General features: G+C 41.5%; 1 protein-coding gene across 2 annotated transcripts in view; it reads left to right on the plus strand.

Annotated features, from left to right (window-relative positions):
- The first annotated feature begins 1,977 nt into the window (after positions 1-1,977).
- The window catches only part of CRTAM (cytotoxic and regulatory T cell molecule), a 35,291-nt gene continuing 15,970 nt past the window's right edge, over positions 1,978-21,298 (plus strand). The window contains exons 1-5 of one of the 2 annotated variants that reach the window (XM_077964541.1): positions 1,978-2,251; positions 13,937-14,083; positions 15,575-15,727; positions 17,875-18,018; positions 19,625-19,786. In XM_077964541.1, the coding sequence (XP_077820667.1) occupies positions 2,206-2,251; positions 13,937-14,083; positions 15,575-15,727; positions 17,875-18,018; positions 19,625-19,786 (652 nt within the window). In that variant the 5' untranslated portion in view covers positions 1,978-2,205. The other variant, XM_028834094.2, reaches the window with a different exon arrangement.

Here is a 21,298-nt window from a genome sequence, read left to right on the forward strand (position 1 = left end):
CTATGTCAAGTGTTGTTTTGGGTCAGGTTTTGGGGAAACAGATGCTGAGACAGAGATCTGTGTGCCGAAGTTTATAGACAAGTACTCTCGGTGACAAGAAGGAAGCAAGATGGGGAATCAGTAGAGGCTGGACTGAGGTGCAGTTACAAAAGATCTCAGCTGATCCTGATCCCTTGGGGAGCTTCAGAGTTGCTCCACCTCAAGGCAAGGGAAAAGGACCTTGACACCCCCTCATGGATGCCCTATGGAGGAACTGTGACCCTGGGTAAACCATTCTCTTCTACTGAGGACAAGTATAAAAATTAGAAGTTCCTGGATGGAATGTTACGAGCAAAGGGGAAAAAATCAAAAAACGAAAAATTTGAAAGACGAAATATTTTGTTTTGGAGGTTTCTTTTACTTTTATTTTTTTAAGACAGGGTCTCACTTTGTCACCCAGATTGCAGTATGGTGGTGTGATCATGTCTCACTGCAGCCTCAACCTCCTGGGTTCAAGCAACCCTTCCACCTCAGCCTCCCAAGTATCTGGGGCTACAGGCATGCACCACCACGCTCAGCTAATTTTTGTATTTTTTGTAGAGATGAGGGTCTCACTATGTGGCCCAGGTTGGTCTTGAACTCCTGGCCTCAGATGATCCTCACACCTCAGCCTCCCAAAATGCTAGGATTACAGGCATGAGCCACTGTGCCCAGCCAACAAAATATCTGAAAGACATTTTTGATGAGTAAGACTTTTCCTACCCAAACTATCATCAAATTTATCAGAATATTAACATTAATTTCAATTAGAACCAGTAAGTAGTGTTTCCTTTAAATTTTCCAAGCATTGCAGACTGATCTTTGTTTTCTAAACATAAACCTACTAATATTTTGCTGTGTGCCCCTGGAAAAACTAAATTACATCTATCTCAATTTGTCCAATTAATGAAAATTAACTACCAAAATTGTTCGTATGTACACTGTCTCCCCCACTAGATTATATTCTCCTAAAAAACAAGGAATTTATGTTTTTTATTTGAGCATGTCTCAAAGTAGTGCATACTAGATGTTGTATAGGTGACAAGATGAATGGGTGGATAGAAAGAAGGTTGGATACATATGGATGGACATATGTATAGATAGATGGGTGGGTGAATGGATGAATGGGTGGGTGAATGGATGAATGGGTGGGTGGAGAGATGGATGGGTGGTTGGGTGGATGGATGAGTATATGCATGTATAGATAGATGGTTGGCTGAAAGAATAGGTGATGGACGGATGGATGGATGGATAGATGGATCGGTGGATAGATGGATGGATGGATGGATGGGTGAATGGATGGATAGGTGGATAAATGGATGGATGGCTGGCTGGCTGGCTGGCTGGATGGATGGATGGATGGATAGATGGATGGGTGAATGGATGGATAGGTGGATAGATGGATGGATGGATGGATGGATGGATGGATGGATGGATGGATGGCTGGATGGATGGATGGATGGATGGATGGATGGATGGATAAATGGATGGCTGGCTGGCTGGATGGATGGATGGAGAGCTGGATGGATGTATGGGGAATGAGTGGGAAGGTCATACATGAGTGAGTGGGGTGGATGGATGGATAAATGGATGGGTGGATGGATGGGTGGATGAATAGATTTGTATTTGTGAGTGGGTGGATGAAAAGATGGGTGGATGGGTGGGTGGACAGATATATGGATTTCAAAAATGAGTATATATATGAATGAATGAATTCATTCCCTGACAACAATTATAAATTGATGTCAGCATTAGAAATATAATATTCCCAAAGGTTGAGCAAAAATTGTCTAATTGTATTTATCTAATAAACTAGAAAAGTAAAAATAAGGATGACATCACTACACAGGGACATTTTACAGTATTTCTCTCACCCATCCTCCCTCTAAAAACCTTTGTAACTAGTTGATTTACCAGTACTACCCACTTGTGGTAAAACAATTTTTGTCACCAACACATCACTCACACTTCTCTACCATCAAGATAATACATGTGGTCCCCAAAATGTTCCACCAGGAGGTGTTTTGGGGGCAGTTAACTAAGAGGGGGCTTCCAGACAGGTGGAGGAGTTGATATACATGAGGTCACAGATCTACTCCCTCTCCCCCTTCAAAAGAAACTAGTCGGCTCCATTTGTCTCAGAATCTAGAGGAAGTTGACGAAGGTGCCACAGCAGCACAGCACAATATGTGGTGGGGAGTTTTCAGCTTGCTGGTTTGGTTCCCCTTACAAGGTAAGGACTTAGAGTCATTATTTTTGTTGTTGCTCAGCTGACCTAATGTTTTGCCAATCTACCTATCAGCCAGTCAACTGCATTTACAGAGGAGCTGCTGTAGAAGACAACCCAGGTAACTGCTCATACTTTCCAAGCCATGCTCAAATCATGCATCTGAGGGATGTTACTGCATTTATTTGATCTCTTGTTCAATGGCTAAAGAGTATAGAAAGGATCACTATAGTGTGTGTCTCTGTGGGTCCTATGTTATAGCAAGATGTAACAAGCTTATTAGGCTCTGTCTTTTAAGGGTATACCAGTTGAGAGAGCATCCACATTGAATTTTAAAATTTCCTTGCTGTATAAATCTTAACCAAATGATTTAATCTCTTTGAAACTCAGTTTCTGCATCTTAAAATAAAAATGATAAAAACGTTCGATCCACCAAACTCCCTGGATTGTTAGAAGGATCAAATTTCAAATGTGAAAGCACTTTGAAAATGATACAGTGCTGTACAACACTTACCTAGCTCAGAGGTAATAATGAGAGCAATGAAAACTTCATGTTTATTTTTAAAGAGTAAGTTATATTTTACATTTTACTGTAATTTTCAAATTTGGGTTTTAGTGCTTAATCCTAATGTAGCATTATGAAAATTAAGGATAGAAACAGTTACTTTTTTGAAGCAGGTCAAATTATTTTCTACCCCAAAGAGTGGGGGCAGGGGTGTAGGAAGGGACTCCTGTTGTCCTTCAGTCTCTGCAGTTGTATCAGATTCATGCAAAGGACATTACTCATAAATCCACTCAAAAATTTTGCTTTTTGTGTGTTTGTTTCCAAATACTGAATCTGTAGTTCTGTTTCATGAAATGCACCTATCCTTCCAAATCAACATTTAATCTAGCATGGCATCTGAAGGATGCTACTTTAAAAAACTCGATTTCCTATTTTACATGGTACTTCAATTCCCTATTTCATATAGTTCAATTAATGCCTTCTTTTTTGGTCCCTGTACCCTGAGGCACTTAATAAGGATTCAATTTTGGTAATGAATAATATTATTTTCTTCAATAAGTGGCTTAAAGAATAGCTAATACATTCAGAAAAAGTACATTTAGACAGCTAAAATTAGAATGATTTCAATTTTTCCAGAGTTTAAAGCCTTTAACTGACCTTAACTTTTTTAGGCTTTGAGTTATTGCCTCATACAAAAAAACTCATAAAAATACATTTTTAAAAATATAGCAAAACTTATGTTTCAAGGTAAACCTTAATTACTTAAATATTATTTATATGGAGAGGAAAAATATTTATTGTTTCACACACAGTGTTGAGTACTCTATGTTAATTACACCTAATCATAGCGGAAGTACTGAAGTAGTAGGTACTAATATCCCCAATTTAAAGATGAGAAAAGAAGTTAATGTAACCTGCCCAAGTTTTCAAGCTAGAATATGACAACATAAATATCAGCCTATAAAGCACACAGTAAAAATATTTATTTCATGAAACTTTTAATTCATGTGTGTGTGTGTATGTGTGTGTATGTGTGTGTGTATGTATGTGTGTGTATATGTGTGTGTATGTATGTGTGTATGTATGTATGTATGTGTATGTATGTGTACGTGTGTGTATATGTGTGTATGTGTGTGTATATGTGTGTGTATGTGTGTATGTGTGTGTATGTGTGTGTGTATGTGTGTGTGTATATGTGTGTGTATGTGTGTGTGTATATGTGTGTGTGTATGTGTGTGTGTGTGTGTGTGTGTACTAGGTTGTGACAGAAAATGTGTTTATTAATGTGGATCAAAAGTTGGAAAACCACTGACTTTCACAATTTGGAGGATTCAATATTAAAAAGTCCTCATTTGAAAACTCATTCAACGGGCCACCCGAGGGCATCTAAGCTCAATGGCATTTGAGCAGTGGCTGCCACATTCATTTAACCTTGCTCAAGCCCATCCCAGATGTAATTAGGAGAGGAGTTGACCATGTTGCTTTCTTGTCAGCAAAAAAGGCAGCAAATCATCAGTTTTGGCAAATCTATAAACTGTCAGCTGATTTTAGCAAATTAAATTATGGGAAGATCACTGTGACTGCTTCTACAGTGTAACTTCTACGGCTGCCAAAAATTTATGGAAAAAAAAGTCACATAGTTTGAGAGCCTGCCCTCTTTTCAAGGCTACTCCCAGAATAAATAGTCTTAGGATTGGTAAAAACACCATAAAAATGAAGCATTTTTCAAAATTCATCCCATTAACTTACATTGTAGACAATGAAAATGTCAAATCCAAAAAATTTTGAACCCTCTATTTTCATTGTTTTGTGGAGGGTAGGATGCAGAAAACAAAGGAAAATTGCAAATTGAGTAGTTCTTTTCGTATTTTCTTTGCCCAGGAAAAAGTCACATGTTAGATGACATGTTGAGACAGCTTCTTTAAAATGTACTAAAAATAATTTGATTCTGACAAGTCTGATTTATTTTTATACCTGCAATTTTCTCTATTGATTCAATCTAAAAATAATAAAAATCTTTTTTTGTGATGATCTGAATTAAAACACATTTTTGCTTAACACCTCATGGCAGTCATGTAACTAGGACTCTGATGTGAGAATTAATGCATTGCATGTCTCTAACTTTAACTTAGCCCTAGTCTTTATTATTTGATATAACAGTTAAAGAGCAAAGTTAGCATCCTATTAAAATATTTATTCCTAATACATACATTTACTCTTTTTTTTTTTTTTTTTTTTGAGATGGAGTCTGAGTCTTGCTCTGTCACCCAGGCTGGAGTGCAGTGGTGCGATTTTGGCTCACTGCAAGCTCCGCCTCCTGGGTTCACACCATTCTCCTGCCTCAGTCTCCCAAGTAGCTGGGACTACAGTCACCCGCCACCACTCCCGGCTAATTTTTTGTATTTTTAGTAGAGACAGGGTTTCACCATGTTAGCCAGGATAGTCTCGATCTCCTGACCTCATGATCTGCCTGCCTCAGCCTCCCAAAGTGCTGGGATTACAGGTATGAGCCACCAAGCCCGGCCTATTTACTCATTTTTATCCACTAATTCAACCAATATCTAAAATTTTACTTTATGCTAAAATGAATGAATGGTAAATATCTTTTCCATGGGGAGTTTGTAATCTATCTACAGAGAAATACCTGTAACCAAATAATTATAAAGTAATGTGCTAAGTGCTATAATAGAAGTATATCTCAAGCCTTTGGGAAACTAGGGGAAAGACATTATGGGGAAAAGGGAGGCTAAGGCCTGTTTTGGAAGTTTTGACAAAAGTTGTGTAATTTGAGTTGAGTCTTTAAGTTGAGTCTTGAGTTGGGTCTTAACGTTGAGTCTTGAAGGAGATAAGAAAGGCATTCCAGGCCAAGAGAATATCATAGACAAAGACAGACTATCTTCTGGAGCCTGGAACTTTCTGGAAACAGCAAGTGGCCATCCATATACAAGGACTATCTGAAAAGGAGTATCAGGACATGACAAAGGAGGAGAACACAGGAGTCAAGTCAGCTGGAATTTGGGCCTGATTCCTATAGGCAATGGAAGCCATAGCAAATATTTGAATGAAGGAAGAGACATAATCAAATTCATGGGTTATATGTTTGTTTGTTTGTTTGTTTGTTGAGATGGAGTTTCATTCTTGTTGCCCTGGCTGGAGTGCAATGGTGCAATCTCAGCTCCCACAACCTCCACCTCCCAGGTTCAAGCAATTCATCTGCCTCAGCCTCCCAAGTAGCTGGGATTACAGGTGCCTGCCACCCTGCCCGGCTAATTTTTTGTATTTTTAGTAGAGACGCGGTTTCACTGTGTTGGCCAGGCTGGTCTCAAACTCCTGACCTCAGGTGATCCACCAGCCTCAACCACCCAAAGTTCTGGGATTACAGGCGTGAGCCACTGTGCCCAACCTCAAATTCATGTTTTTAAAATGTAATCCTAGAACCAGATGATGATGATGAATTACAGAGAAGAGAGACTAGAACTAAGTTATTACAATGGTCCAGGAAAGAAATGATGGAGTCCTTAAGTAAGGCAACAATAATAGTGACAAAAGAGGAATAAATTGATTAAAGAGATGTTTTAGAGAAAGAAGAGTTTGGACCACCTCTCAAATATCTGGTGTGCAGTGGTTGGTGATGACATTAATTTATATAAGCGAACTCTAGAATGGGGCAGGTGGTATATCTGTGTTAGACATGGGTAGAGCATGGGGACAGTAGAGATAATATATCTGTGTTAGACATGGGTGGAGCATAGGGACATGTAGAGTTTGGGGTCTTTGCAGGACAAACTTGCTCTGCTCTGGTTTTAAATTTATAGCATGTAAAAACTAGGTTATTAAGGCAAGAAAAGGAAAGAATATTTTATTCTTTTCTCAGTCTACATGATAACCTATAGTAGAGGTAAAGATTACACATGTGAACTTCCAAAATCTTGGGAAAGACCGAAGAATCTTAAGAACTGCACTGGTTTTATCTATGTGTACTTTGGTAGGTGGCTGTTACTGCTGCTTGTCCTTTTGTTTGAGAGTAGATCACATGTGCTTGGGTGTAAAGTCATCCACTGATAGGACAATTAGTTCATGGGATTTGGGGTGGTGATGATGGTGAAGGTCACAGGTTCCATTTCCATATATAAATGTCACAATCTATAGCCCCAGGATCGGCTAGCAATCTCATAACACATGGCCATGCATGGATGGATGAATTCAGTCACGGAGATAATGACAAAGCCCAGAAGTCAATAATCCATTCCGTAAACACGACCTACCAGTAGGAAGTGGTGACCTCACAGGAGAAACACCACAGTCATTCATTGTCAAGCTCTGTATGCTCAGCATGTGGGGAGCCATGCAGGGCTAATTTGCAGATAAGAACTCTGAAGCTCAGATAGGACTAGGAAGTCGGTGTATGACACTCGGGGTCTAATAAGAAAGTTTAAAGGTGAATGGGGATGTACATGTCTCTAGAGCCTACAGAGGAGGAAGTGGTAAGCAAGGAAGAGATCTCACACCCTATCCCTCTGACAACAAAGGTGAAAGTCTGACTCCAAACTTAGGTGAAAGAAAAGTCCAAAGAAGTTCCAATTTAGTTTCCAATGGCAATGAGGAGACCATGGGGAACTTGTCCTTGGAAAATGTGCCACCAAAACTTAGGCACAGCATCCTGCTCATCCTCCTTTAACAAAACTACAAACATTGAAACATATTTTTAAGCAATACAGCCTAAGCAAAGCTGGGTGGGTCTGTGGCTTCTCACTGGGGCTATTCTTCCCTTCTACAGTGATTTCCTGTTTCTAAATCAAACATGGGGTCTACATGATAATACTGCAAGATAAGCAGAACTGTAAAGCCAAAAGTGAGGCTTGGTGCAAAGAGTAAAGGAAACAACTGATATTCTATGCCTCAAACACAGCCCTTTCTATATGAAACTCAGGCATCCATGGTGTGGTCAATCTGGTTAGCAGGCTGATACTGAATTCTCAAGAAGTGCAAACATAATCTTAAGACATACAGTACTTTAGCATGTAATAAAAAGCCAAACTATATTTCATCACAATTTTTAAAATGTTGTAAGAATTAAATTATACCATTTAATTCATAAGCATGCATCCTATGAAAGAGAAAAATGATACATACAACCTTAAAATGGCAGACATTTATTCCTAAACAGGCTGCAGATAAATCTCACCACTCCCATCTTACCCAACACAGGCTTTCTGTTTAGACCATCATTTTACCAAAGGTAAGAACATTGGCAAAACTTCTGTCAATGTCTAGTCCCCAAGGATGAAATTAGGGCATGTTTCTTAACACTAGTCTTTATTCTATCATTGATTCAATGTGTAACTTTCTTCCAGTAACTTCTTTCCTGTTTCTCAGAATTTTTATTAACAACAGGAGAACAAAGATATCTGTCAATCACCTACATTATAGTGCCATCATGAAAACTAGCATTAAGCCAGAACTTTTCAAGCTCACCTTGTAATAGTTTCTGTAAAGAATGAATTTTAGAGAAATATAAAACATAGTCATTGTCCTCTAGAAACTTCAGTCTATTTATAGGAATCAAGACAGTGCACAAGAACTAGTGAGTGAATCAGGAAGCATCACAATGCTATGGAAGTTAGACAGTTCTAGATTCAAATCTTGGCTCAAAAAATGCTTAACCTCTGAGCTTTGATGTCCTCATCTGTGAAATGGGAATAACACCTCCTTTACGGAGTTATTGGTTTTGGGCCTGAGTAACTGGGCTATTTGCTGGTGGTGAAGTCTCAAATAACACATTTAGGGGGAAGAGTATCAGGAGTTTGTGTTGTACTTGTTAGGCGTTCAGACTTGTAACTGATCATCAGAAAAGTGATGAGGCCAGATGAGATGACCTACAGAGTGAGTATAGAGAGAGTCTATCCAGGATCTGACCTCCGTTGTGTGGAGGGCAGATTGATGAGAAGAACCCGGAAACGGAGCTGAGCAGCAGCAGCAGCCAGTGAGTTAGGAGGGGAGTCAAAGAGACTGACATCTAGGGAACCAAGTAAAGACACTGATTTAAGGAGCAGAGAGTGATCATTTATGGCAAAGGCACACCATAGATTGAATAAGATATGGTCTGAGAATGGAGCATTGGTTTGAGCAATGTGAAGGTCTTTGGCAACCTTGACAAAGAGCTATTTCAACGAAATAGTGGAGTTGAAAACCTGGTCAGAAAACAAAGAGCGGGATAAACAAGTATAGATAGTTCTTTAGAAAAATGTTTCAATAAAAAAGGGGGAAGGCAGGGCATGTGGCTCATGCCTGTAGTGCCAACACTTTGGGAGGCAGAGGCGGGTGGATCACTTTAGGACAGGAGTTCAAGACCAGGACAACATGGTAAAACTCCACCTCTATACTAAAAATACAAAAATTAGCCAGACGTGCTGGCAGATGCCTGCAGTCCCAGGTACTTGGGAGGCTGAGGTAGGAGAATTGCTTGAACCCAGGAGGTGGAGGTTGCAGTGAGCTGAGATCATGTTACTGCACTGCAGCCTGGGTGACAGAACGAGAATCTGTCTCAAAAAAAAAAAAAAAAAAAAAAAGAGGGGCATAGGGGAGTATAGGGGAGTATAGGGTAGTAGCTGGAAGGAACTGTGATATTTTGTTTATGCATTTTAACATGGGAGAAATAGTATACATTTGTGTGCTGATGAGAATGACAGTTTTTTTTTTTCTTAATGTTTTGTAGAGACAAAGTCTTATTATGTTTCCCAGGCTGGTCTCAAACTCCTGGCCTCAAGTGATCCTCCCACCTTGGCCTCCCAAAGCGCTGGGATTATAGGCGTGAGCCACCACATCCAGCCAAAGAAAAAAACAATTAGAGAAAAAAAACAATGAAGGTAGAATTATTTTTGTACCAAATCATCTTTTGAAAGATGGAGCAACACAGAAGGGAATTCCTAGAGTAAATAAATGGGATGAAACCTGGTGCTCAAGTGGAGATACCAGCTATCCACTCCATTCACAGTGATGGAGGGCAGGCCAAGTATGCAGGATCTAAAAGCAAGTAGATGTGACTTGGAGATGACATTGACAAACACATATGCAAATAAGTTAGTGTTTCAATAGCAAACAATTTATGTGATGAAGAGAGGAGAGAAGTGAGAAAACATGTTATTATTTAATTTAGTTTAATTTAATTTTGAGATGGAGTACAACGGGCTGGAGTGCAATGGCACGAACTCGGCTCACTGCAACCTTCGCCTCCCAGGTTCAAGTGATTCTCTTGCCCCAGCCTCCCGAGTAGCTGGGATTACAGGTGCCCGCCACCACGCCAGGCTAATTTTGTATTTTTAGTAGAGACAGGTTTCACCATGTTGGTCAGACTGGTCTCTAACTCCTGACCTCAGGTGATCTGCTCACTTCGGCCTCCCAAAGTACTGAGATTACAGGCCTGAGCCACCGCACCTAGCCATAATTTTATTATTTCACAGAGTTCTAACACCTCTGCCTGTCTGCCTGTCTGTCTCTCTCTGTCTTTTCATCAAATAATGATTGTGTACCATGAACTGAGTGGTATGATTAACTACACCCTTGGTTGGAATCTAAGGTCCAAAATAAAAAGACCTCATAATCACCGTTTGCTCCTCAAAATCTTTAATCCTCCTGAACTGTTCCCATTTAGGTTTACTGTGACTGGAACTGCTTCTTCCTTAATGTCTACTAGGACCTTAGAATGTTTAATAATAAATAGTCCCATAACACTGGGGAAGGAGATCCCTAGTGAAGAGCTGCAGAGCTACAAGGCGTTGGCTTTTGACACTGACTCTTTCCACTTTTCTTTATAAAGCACGAGTCAGCTCAGCTCTTCATATAATTATCAGGCACTACATACCAAGTGAAAGCAGCATGTCATGCTCACCTTGGACTAAGTACTATACTAGATTGTTTACTTTTTTTTTTTTTTTTTTGAGACGGAGTCTCGCTCTGTCGCCCAGGCTGGAGTGCAGTGGCTGGATCTCAGCTCACTGCAAGCTCCGCCTCCTGGGTTCACGCCATTCTCCTGCCTCAGCCTCCCGAGTAGCTGGGATTACAGGCACCCGCCACCTCGCCCGGCTAGTTTTTTGTATTTTTTTAGTAGAGACGGGGTTTCACCGTGTTAGCCAGGATGGTCTCGATCTCCCGACCTCGTGATCCACCCGTCTCGGCCTCCCAATGTGCTGGGATTACAGGCTTGAGCCACCGCGCCCGGCCAGATTGTTTACACTTTTTAAAAACATTTTCTCAATGACTCTATGAGATGAATACTATTGTTTTTCCTATTTTTATGGTAAGAAAACTCACACACATAAATTGCCCAAGTTTGTGCTGTTAGTAGTAGAGGAGCCAGGATTCCAACCCAGTCAATGTGGCTCGTGTGTGCGTGTTACCACTGCATCCCATGCCACCCAGGTTAGGGACGCAGAGATGATTATAAACAGCTCCTCTCTGCAACAGGTTCAGATGGTACAAAGCCTAAGGGTCTATTGACAGATAAGACAATCAAGAGCAAGAATGTTCTCAGAAAGCTTGAACCCTCACTCCAAACTTATCAAATAAGACTGATGAGGGAGAATATGAAATCTGAACTTTGGTTCCAAAATGAAATGCATCATCAACACAGGATAGGGAGACGTGATGTGACACAAATTCTCTGAAGAAGTTCTGGGTGTTTTGGGTGACTGCCTCAACAGGAGCCTAGTGAGATGTTACAGCTCAAGGGTGAAACCCTGGGCTTAATAGAACAAGGAAGTCCAGAGGGTGGATGGCAATGCAAGTGAACGTCCCCCTATGCTCTCGCCAGCTCTGATGACACATGAGTCCCCTGTCCCATGCAGAGACATATTTTTGGAGGGACATTGACAAACTACAGTATATTCACATGTGGCTGTTGGGAAGTGGTGAAGAAATGCTAATGAAACTAAAGGCATAGTTTCTTTCATTATTTGACCATGCTATGGAAAAGACATTTATCTTCGGAACACCCAGTCCGACTAAGGGCATAAGGGCTTGGACACAGTGGTACAGTAGAATGTCTTCTGGAAGTCTTTGAAAGTGAGATTGATACTCATCTTCCTGTTCCATGTGGTTTTTCAGCAGCAGAGAGTTGGTCCTAAGTATCTGAGGAGCAGCCACAGAGCTCTGGAATTTTATTCATTACACTGCAAATGTGGGCTCTGGGAACAGGATGCTCTGAACACTTAGGCCTGGGGTCAGGAGAACCGATGTGTGGGCCCCACCAAGAATTCCGAGTTAATTAGTAGTGAATGAGGCCAGGACACAAACTCCCTCAGTGAGTCTAATGTACTGCCAAGGTGGAGGACCACTGGCTTTCCTACCTTCTTAATATGGATGTCATGAGGACACAAAATAGGGACTTACTGGCTTCTTAAACCTTTACTATCAGCAAAAATCCCTTAGAAGAAATTCTATTGTCATTCTCTATTAATATCCTTATGACTCAATTATGGATTGATGTCACAGAGGAGAATATTTCCAAATGGCCAAACCTAAGCAGAATTCTGGCCTTATGCCCCAATGCTTTTTTTGGAAAGCACAGATCTCTTTTTATTGCCTCCTTGTTGTTCATTTTGGTATTGGTGGATGATATGGGTGTTTTTCCATTAGAACTTCAGCAAACAGTTTCCCATGAAAGCTTACAGGAACACAATACAATAATTCTGGGTTATTTCTGCTAGAGGCTAGATTCAAATTAATGACCTAGGAATGGAACAAACAAAAAAGTAGACGCCAATTAATTCCCAGAGCTCTCCAAAGCACTTTTCCTAACACTTAAAATTTATCACAATAAACTCTCCTGGTTTCTTTTTTGTTGTTGTTGTTAAGGTTTAAGATGATGCAGTAAAACTTGTTGTATTTGCTATTCATAATTTATAGCCCCACGGTATTCTTCTGTTTATAAAAGTGTTTTATACCTTCATTGATAAGAATTGCCTTTTCCTCAGGAAAAATAATTTCATTTAAAATATGAAGGCATAATGAATGGCAATAAGCATGCCAAATCAGTAGGAATGCCAGTTTATTTTTCCATCAATTTCTTTTTTGGGGAGATAAATGTGAGCTACTTAGAACCAATTGTTCATCATTCTCTGGGGGTTGTGATTTGGAGAAATTAGACTCATGTTTGTCTGCAGAAAGCTCGGCTGTGGAATACTGAATTGAATGAAATCTTAGGACATTCTCCCTCTGGTGTAGAAGCTCTTGGACAGGTGGGACTTAGCTACTTGCCCTGAACTCCGCAGTTCACCAGAGCACCATGATTACAACATTCTTTCTTAGAATCCTAGACACACAACTTGAAGGTACTAGATGCTCTTTTATAAGCTGAGGCCAGAAAGGTTGCATTTTCTGGGGTCTTGTGGCTTAGATAGGCTGACGTGGTTACATAAGCATGGCCTTTGCCATCCACAGCCCTGGGTACAGATCCCAGCTCCATGACCTCTGTGACCTTGAGCCTCTATTCCCTGGTCTGTAAAAGTGAGCACAATTCTTCCTTTCTGGGATTAGTTTGAAAATTAAATTCCAGCCGGGCACAGTGGCTCACATCTGTAATCCCAGCACTTTGGGAGGCCGAGGTGGGCAGATCACTTGAGGTCAGGGGTTTGAGACCAGCCCGGCCAACATGGTAAAATCGCGTCTCTACTAAAAACACAAAAACTAGCCAGGCGTGGTGGTACGTGTCTGTAATCCCAGCTACTCAGGAGGCTGAGGCACAAGAATTGCTTGAACCCAGGAGGCGGAGGAGGTAGTGAGCCAAGATCACACCACTGTACTCTAGCCTGGGCAACAGAGCGAGACTCTGTCTCAAAAAAAAAAAAAAAAAAATTAAATTAAATACAGGTAAATGGCGTGGCACAGTTCCTGGCATATGGCAGAGCAAGTGCCCAACACTGGTTGAACTGTAGTTCGACCTTCCCTTTCTTTCGTCAAAATCCTACCCCTTCCTTCAGACCTGGTTCCAGGGTCCCTTACTTCAAGAGATGTCATTACTGCTCCTGCTCTCAGTTCTTGCCTCTCCCCTCCCATTTTGTTTGTATTTGCTTATTTTTTGGTTTCTAGAAGAAATAGATAATACATGATTGAACGAATGAACGAGACAAAATCCCCGAGACAGTGTGGCCACCCCAGGCCTGACCATCCTCATTTCTCTTCCCCCGCAGAGGCCTCTCTGACTAACCACACAGAAACCATCACCGTGGAGGAAGGCCAGACGCTCACTCTAAAGTGTGTCACTTCTCTGAGGAAGTCCTCCTCCCTCCAGTGGCTGACCCCCTCAGGGTTCACCATTTTTTTAAATGAGTATCCTGGTAAGTGAAAGAAAGAAAGAAAAATGCCACCAGACCTCAACCTGAGGGATTTTCCAGCCGGACAGGTTGGTGGGACAGAAAGCCTGCATGAGTCACCCAAGGGGTGAACTCAGCCCACCTACTGTTACACGTGAATCATGCCTCCAAAGCCTGTTATTATAGACGCGGTGGCTTGCTGGGGGCAGGAACTGTGAAATGGAAACCCCACCAGAATGGTTGTTAAAGGGGGTTCAAATTACAAAGCACATTTCCATGTCCCCACTCCACACTCACATCACTTTTTCACTCTCAGTAACCATCCCACAACCACAGCACAATGACAGACAGGCAGCCAACTGCCTGGGAGCTCGGTCCTCATGCAGCCACCACCACCACCCCACATAGGAAGCCAGCTGCTTCATTTTCCATCTGAGCAATCCAAAGGCACATTACAAAGCTCCCTTCCAGATAGCTCTTCTTCTCCTGTTGGTCTTAACACAAAATCAAGATTTTTAAGCAATAGAAACAGACAGGATGTATTAATGTGGAAATGAGGACAGTCATTTCTCTCTTCACAAACACACATGAAGAAAGTACAAGATGTCTTGAGATGGAAAAAGACTCTTAAAAGTCTCTTGGGTTCATCTCTTTGACATTAGGCAGGGTTTTACTAAACCCTAGATCATTTTATATCTCCATTTAATATTGCTAACTCCCAAATACTTGAAAAAGTCTAAAACACATTTCAATCTTATTTACAAAGCAGAGCCTCTTAAAACATGTCATGCTGGCTGGGCGTGGTGGCTCATGCCTGTAATCCCAGCACTTTGGGAGACTGAGGCGGGCAGATCATTTTGAGGTCAGGAGTTCAAGACCAGCCTGGTCAACAAGGTGAAACCCTGTCTCTACCAAAAATACAAAAAAATTAGCTGGGCGTGGTGGAGCACTCCTGTAATCCCAGCTACTGGGGGAGGCTGAGGCAGGAGAATCACTTGAACCCAGGAGATGACAGTTGCAGTGAGCCGAGATAGTGCCACTGCACTCCAGCCTGGGCAACAGAGCAGGACTCTTGTCTCTAAAAAAAAAAAATTGTTATGCTTTAAAAGCATTATTAGATACTGATGTGTTAACATAAAGAAATATGTTATTTCAAGCTAAATCAACTAGTAATACTAGATTCCAGTAGAAGTAAATACTGTCAAAAGTTCTGAGAGAAAAACATTTTAAATAGAGATAATTCTGTTACACAATGCTGTTTGCTGTTTTGTTTCTGGTTTCGGTAAACTAGGAGAGGAGGGACTCTCGGGTTTCTGCAGCAGAATGGCTTGATCTAGCTCAGTGGGTCCCCACCTGGAATGATCTTGCCTTCCAGTGGACACTGGACAAGGTCTGGAGATAGTTTTGATTGTGCCAAATGTAGAAAGTGGGTGGTACTTCTGGTATCTAGTGGGTAGAGACCAAGGATCCATCAGATACCTTTCCTCATAACAGCTCTATTTCCCTCTTGTACAGCTTTTAAAAATTCCAGATACCAGCTTCTTCATCACTCGGCCAATCAGCTCTCCATCAGTGTGTCTAACATAACCCTGCAAGACGAAGGCGTGTACAAGTGCTTACATTACAGTGACTCTGTGAGCACAAAGGAAGTGAAAGTGATTGTGCTGGGTAGGTACTTGCAAGTAAACCCAGTAGGGGAGCAATATGGATAGGAACACGATACGTCATTTTTAAACTGAACCTTTTAGTTTAAAAATGTTGCCTAGAGCAAGGCATTGCCTGGGACACCTCTGCCATCTTGTATTGAAAGGAAACAGAAGAGAGCATTTTGAGAAGCAAGCCCTAGACTGAACTGTGAACTTGAGAAATTTGTCTTTGACAGCAACTAAATTTTCTCTCCGGGGAACTAAAAGAAAAGAAAATTAATATCTGATGAGCTGCAACTATGTGCCAGGCACCATGTGAGGCTCTAGGGAACCAAAGATGAATTAGGCACGATCTCTGCCCATAAGGAGTCTGCGCACCAGCTCGGGAAGGAAAACATGTATGCAAATGAAGTGGAACCTCGTGACAGCAAATCCTAAGATAGAATGAATTCAGATGTAGCTGCACTGCTTGATCTGCTCAAATCCTCTCTGCCAAACAATTCCTCTTTTCTGTAGGAGGGTGGGATTAGGAGGTGCAGATAAGAAGTGACAGCCTCCTAATTGCCTAGGACTCACTCAGTTCTACAGATGATCAGCTGTGTCCAGTACGTGTCTTACTATCCTTACTCGTTTTGTCTTTTGTGGCAGAGCAGATCGATTAAAAACATTGCTTTTTATTGATCTCTGAGTAACATCATCCCACATATCACACAAATGAATGTCTTAGACTTCTCTTGTTGAATTACTGCAGTGTGGTGCCTGCCATTGGGTAAAAGCATGATGCGAAAGTAGCTGGGGAGGAGTGGCTCTCCAGGGGGTTTTGAGAACCACCGTGACTCAGCTCAACGTTGTCTTTTTGTAAGGGAGCACACATCCTGGCTCGGCTGCTTGTGTGCCCTTCTGGGCTCTCTTAACACCCCATGCATACTCTGTCATTGCCCTCAACACATAATCTTTTCATTAACAGTTTAGGGGCTGAAGCTACCACCAGACTATTAGCTCCTTGAATCACATCTTTTTCATCTTCGTATTGCCAACAAGTAACACATCTAATGTATATTTGGAGCTAAGCAGTGCCTTTACGAGGTCTTGATGGCAGATGGGTGGGTGAGTTAAGAGAACGGGGAAGAGTTCAGTTCTGGACCGAAGTGAAAGTAGAATGGGAAAGAGGAAGAAGCAAGCCTAACTAAAAAGTATTTCCAAGACAGAGGTATAAAGAAAAAGACGAACGTGCCCTTTATAAGATAAGCGCACCTTTTTTTTTTTTTTTTTGAGATGGAGTCTCGCTCTGTTGCCCGGGCTGGAGTACAGTGGCGCGATCTCGGCTCACTGCAACCTCCCCTTCCCAGGTTCAAGCGATTCTCCTGCCTCAGCCTCCCGAGTAGTTGGGATTATAGGTGTGCGCCACTATGCCCAGCTAATTTTTGTATTTTTAGTAGAGATGGGGGTTTCACCATGTTGATTGGCCAGGATGGTCTCGATCTCCTGACCTCGTGATCCGCCTGCCTCGGCCTCCCAAAGTGCTGGGATTACAGGCGTGAGTTAACTCGCCGGGCCTCATATATCACATTTTAAGAATTGTTGCTACATTGCTTGTTTGGGAATTTTCAGAGACTCACAACACACTGAGTAATACACATTCTGGCTTCAGCCAAAGTTGCTTTGCAAGCACATAAAAGCCCTTTAACATGGCTGTATTCTGGAACAGATTAAGTTAAAAACATGGGCCGGGCCCAGTGGCTCACGCTTGTAATCCCAGCACTTTGGGAAGTGGAGGTGGGCGGATCATTTGAGGTCGGGAGCTGGAGACCAGCTCAGCCAACATGGAGAAATCCCGTCTCTACGAAAAATACAAAAATTAGCTGGGTGTGGTGGTAGGCGCCTGTAATCTCAGCTACTCAGGAGGCTGAGGCAGGAGAATTGCGTGAACCTGGGAGGTGGGCGTTGCAGTGAGCTGAGATCTTGCCACTACACTCCAGCGTGGGCAACAGAGGGAGACTCTGTCTTTAAAAAAACAAAACAAAACAAAAACAAAACAAAACAAAAACAAAAGGCCCATTAATTAGAGTATACCCTACAACAATCACCTACAGATTATTAGGCTCTGTGCTATGTTGAGATATGCAGACTCATACCTAATTAAACACAGAAAAATCCATTTTCTTCTAGCAACTCCTTTCAAGCCAATCCTGGAAGCTTCAGTTATCAGAAAGCAAAATGGAGAAGAACATGTTGTACTCATGTGCTCCGCCATGAGAAGCAAGCCCCCTCCGCAGATAACCTGGCTACTTGGGAATGGCGTGGAGGTCTCCGGTAAGTGGAGAAACGGTTCTCTTCTTTGTCTTCCTTCCTGCTCAAATTTCCAGGGGATTTTTAAATGTTTTGGCACCCTCTAGTGGCAGAAGGTGCCAGAAGACACCATTTAATATTCTATTAGTTCTTTTCCAGACAAATTATTCTTACAACCAATCAACATTATGCCTTAATCTTGAAAGGCTAATCACAGATAATGAAAATGTTTTTGTTTAAAACAGGTAAAAATCTAAAGTGAACTGTAATGACTTCTTAAAATTTCACAAAATTTTCTAAAATAAGTAAATACAGAAGTATAACATCTCAGGCTGGGTGCAGTGGCTCACGCCTGTAATCCCAGCACTTTGGGAGGCCGAGGTGGGCGGATCACCTGAGGTCAGGAGTACGAGACCAGCCTGACCAACATGGAGAACCCTTGTCTCTACTAAAAATACAGAATTAGCCGGGTGTGGTGGCGCATGCTTGTACTCAGGAGGCTGAGGCAAGAGAATTGCTTGAACCAAGGAGGCGGAGGTTGTGGGGTGAGCAAAAAAATCACACCATTGCACTCCAGCCTGGGTAACAAGAACAAAATTCCATCAAAAAAAAAAAAAAAAAAAAGAAGTATAATAGCTCTGAGCCTGAACTTTTTCCCAAATATAAAATTGAAAATACATTTAACATAATACGTATAATTGAAACAGATATGATCTTCCCTATATTGTATAGTACTATATTGTGTCATACCCACAAGGACAGATTAAAAATATTCTTGTAATAAAGCATCTAAAGGTTGAGCCTTTGAAACAGAATAACTAATTAATTATGATGCCTGGGTACTGTTTATAGTTTGCTTACATTTCAACAGACATTACCTTTGATATCTATGTGATGAACAATTTTTTTTTTTTTTGAGATGGAGTCTCACTCTGTCTCCCAGGCTGGAGTGCCGTGGTGCGATCTCGGCTCACTGTAACCTCTGCCTCCTGGGTTGAAACGATTCTCCTACCTCAGCTTCTGGAGTAGCTGGGATTACAGGCGCCTGCCACAACACCCAGCTAATTTTTGTAGTTTTAGTAGAGGCGGGGTTTCACCATGTTGGCCAGGTCTTCAACCCCTGATCTCAGGTGTTCCACGGCTTCCAAGAGTGCTAGGATTACAGGTGTGAGCCACTACCCCCGGCCTGTAATCAACATTCTTAGAGTTGCAAAGGACCCTTTACAGTTGAGAATACTGAGGGTCAAATGGAGTTCTAGAGAGAAAAGACCTAAACCTAGATCTGATTCCCAGTGCAGTGCCAATTCTGCTTCGTTATAAGACTTCCCCTTTAATTCGCCTTATTCATATAACCGGAATAAGGTCTTGGATCTTTGTGTTTCATAACAACATCAAGCTATCCTTCTTAAGCTTTGAATTTTTTTTATTTCCAGTAGTGAAAACTTTGTAGAAAACCATCATCTACTCTCATTCATCTGTTTGCCTTTGTGACCAGAGCCAAGCCTATACAAGGGAACTGGCTGAGGTTAGAATGAGGTTAGAAATCTAATGTTTGCCCTGAAGTCAAGGCCATTGGCCTCTAGTAGAACCTAGCATTAAATAGCCATAACCTCTTTAAATTGCTACGCAGGTGGAACCCACCATGAATTTGAAACTGATGGGAAGAAATGTAATACTACCAGCACTCTCATAATCCACACTTATGGCAAAAATTCAACAGTGGACTGCATTATCCGGCACAGAGGCCTGCAAGGGAGAAAACTAGTAGCACCCTTCCGGTTTGAAGATTTGGGTAAGAAGAACTAATGATTCTCTTTAATAATTTTTGATTTACTTTAATATTACACTATCAAACCAAATTAAATGCAGTGGGCAAAGTCCTTCAGAGTGAGATTACTGCCAACAAAGCTCTTCCTAATAGCAAATTCCTGTACTGATTGAAATTTCTCCAGGTGAGTGACGGAATTTCAACTATTCCAATGTTCAAAAGAACCCCAGTTAAGCAGAAAGCCTAGCAGAGCGCCATATGCAAATAGTGTTATGCTTGCTTTTTGATAATGACTTTAAATAGTTTTATTGCCGTTGTGTTTTTGGAGCAATCATATGAATCATACTACATCTTTGTACTTGACCCAGAAGGAGATAATATCAGCTGAAATAAACCGAAATTGTCAATATCATTTTATGTCAATATGAAACACACAGTTACATGAAGACATAATTCCTGTTTAGATTTATTTTATTGTTGTAATTGCTTTGAAGATTTTAGTTTAACCATGTTAATATTCTGAGTTGAACACCATTTTAAATATCCAATATTAAATGTGAAGATGAGTTGCCTCCATTCTCAGAACCTCTATTCTGTGATTCTTTCCCCAAAAGTCCAAGAAATAATTTTAAAACTGTCCACAACTCTTTGAGCCAAGAGGTATCCTTTAAGATGCATGAGTCCTGTAAGAAGTTTGCAATTAGCAGGACTCTGAGTTTCATTGTTTTACAAGGTACTTCGTGTAATCAATTCCTGAAGTATAAGGAATTACTCACATTAGTGAAAGAGGAAACTGTAGCATGACAATGCATTTATTGAAAAACTTTTATCAAGCTGATGCTGAAAGTCAAGCTTGCTTAGGAGAACCTCGCTGTGGGAAAGCTGCCATACTGCCCTATGGGGGCTGTGGCTGCGGTTAACAGCCCCCCTCTGACTACCACATACTTTCCACGGGTCACTTTCTCACCAAACCAAAAGTAGTCATTGCAGAAGCTGCACTGTGAGACCCATGAACTCACAGACTGAGCTGCACAGTAACCTTACACAACCACCCCCGCCCCGCTGTGAGTCATCCCCACCCCACGCCCCCACCTCCAGCAGTAGAACTGAAGCACGGGGCCTGTGGGGGATGAGGCTATATCTAAAAGCTTCCTAAAGACATTCAGATTCTTCAATAGGAGAACCAACAATGTTGGAAAAAAATGCATTCTTAATTTTCAGCAATTGTTCAAGCCATCTACAAAAATTACTATGAAGGGGGAAATGGCAGTTCTCCCTTATGGCAATAGCTCGACATGACTCAAAATTATAGCTAAAGATGTTTTTAATAATAGGCTAAGGCCAGGTGTGATGGCTCACGCCTGTAATCCCAGCACTTTGGGAGGCTAAGTCGGGTGGATCACCTGAGGTCAGGAGTTCGAGACCAGCCTGGCCAACATGGCAAAACCCCATCTCTACTAAAAATAAAAAAATTAGCCGGGCATGGTTGTGGGCACCTATAATCCCAGCTACTTGGGAGGCTGAGGCACAAGAATC

The sequence above is a fragment of the Macaca mulatta genome, chromosome 14, assembly GCF_049350105.2.
Source record: "Macaca mulatta isolate MMU2019108-1 chromosome 14, T2T-MMU8v2.0, whole genome shotgun sequence".
In the NCBI taxonomy this organism is placed as follows: Eukaryota; Metazoa; Chordata; class Mammalia; order Primates; family Cercopithecidae; genus Macaca; species Macaca mulatta.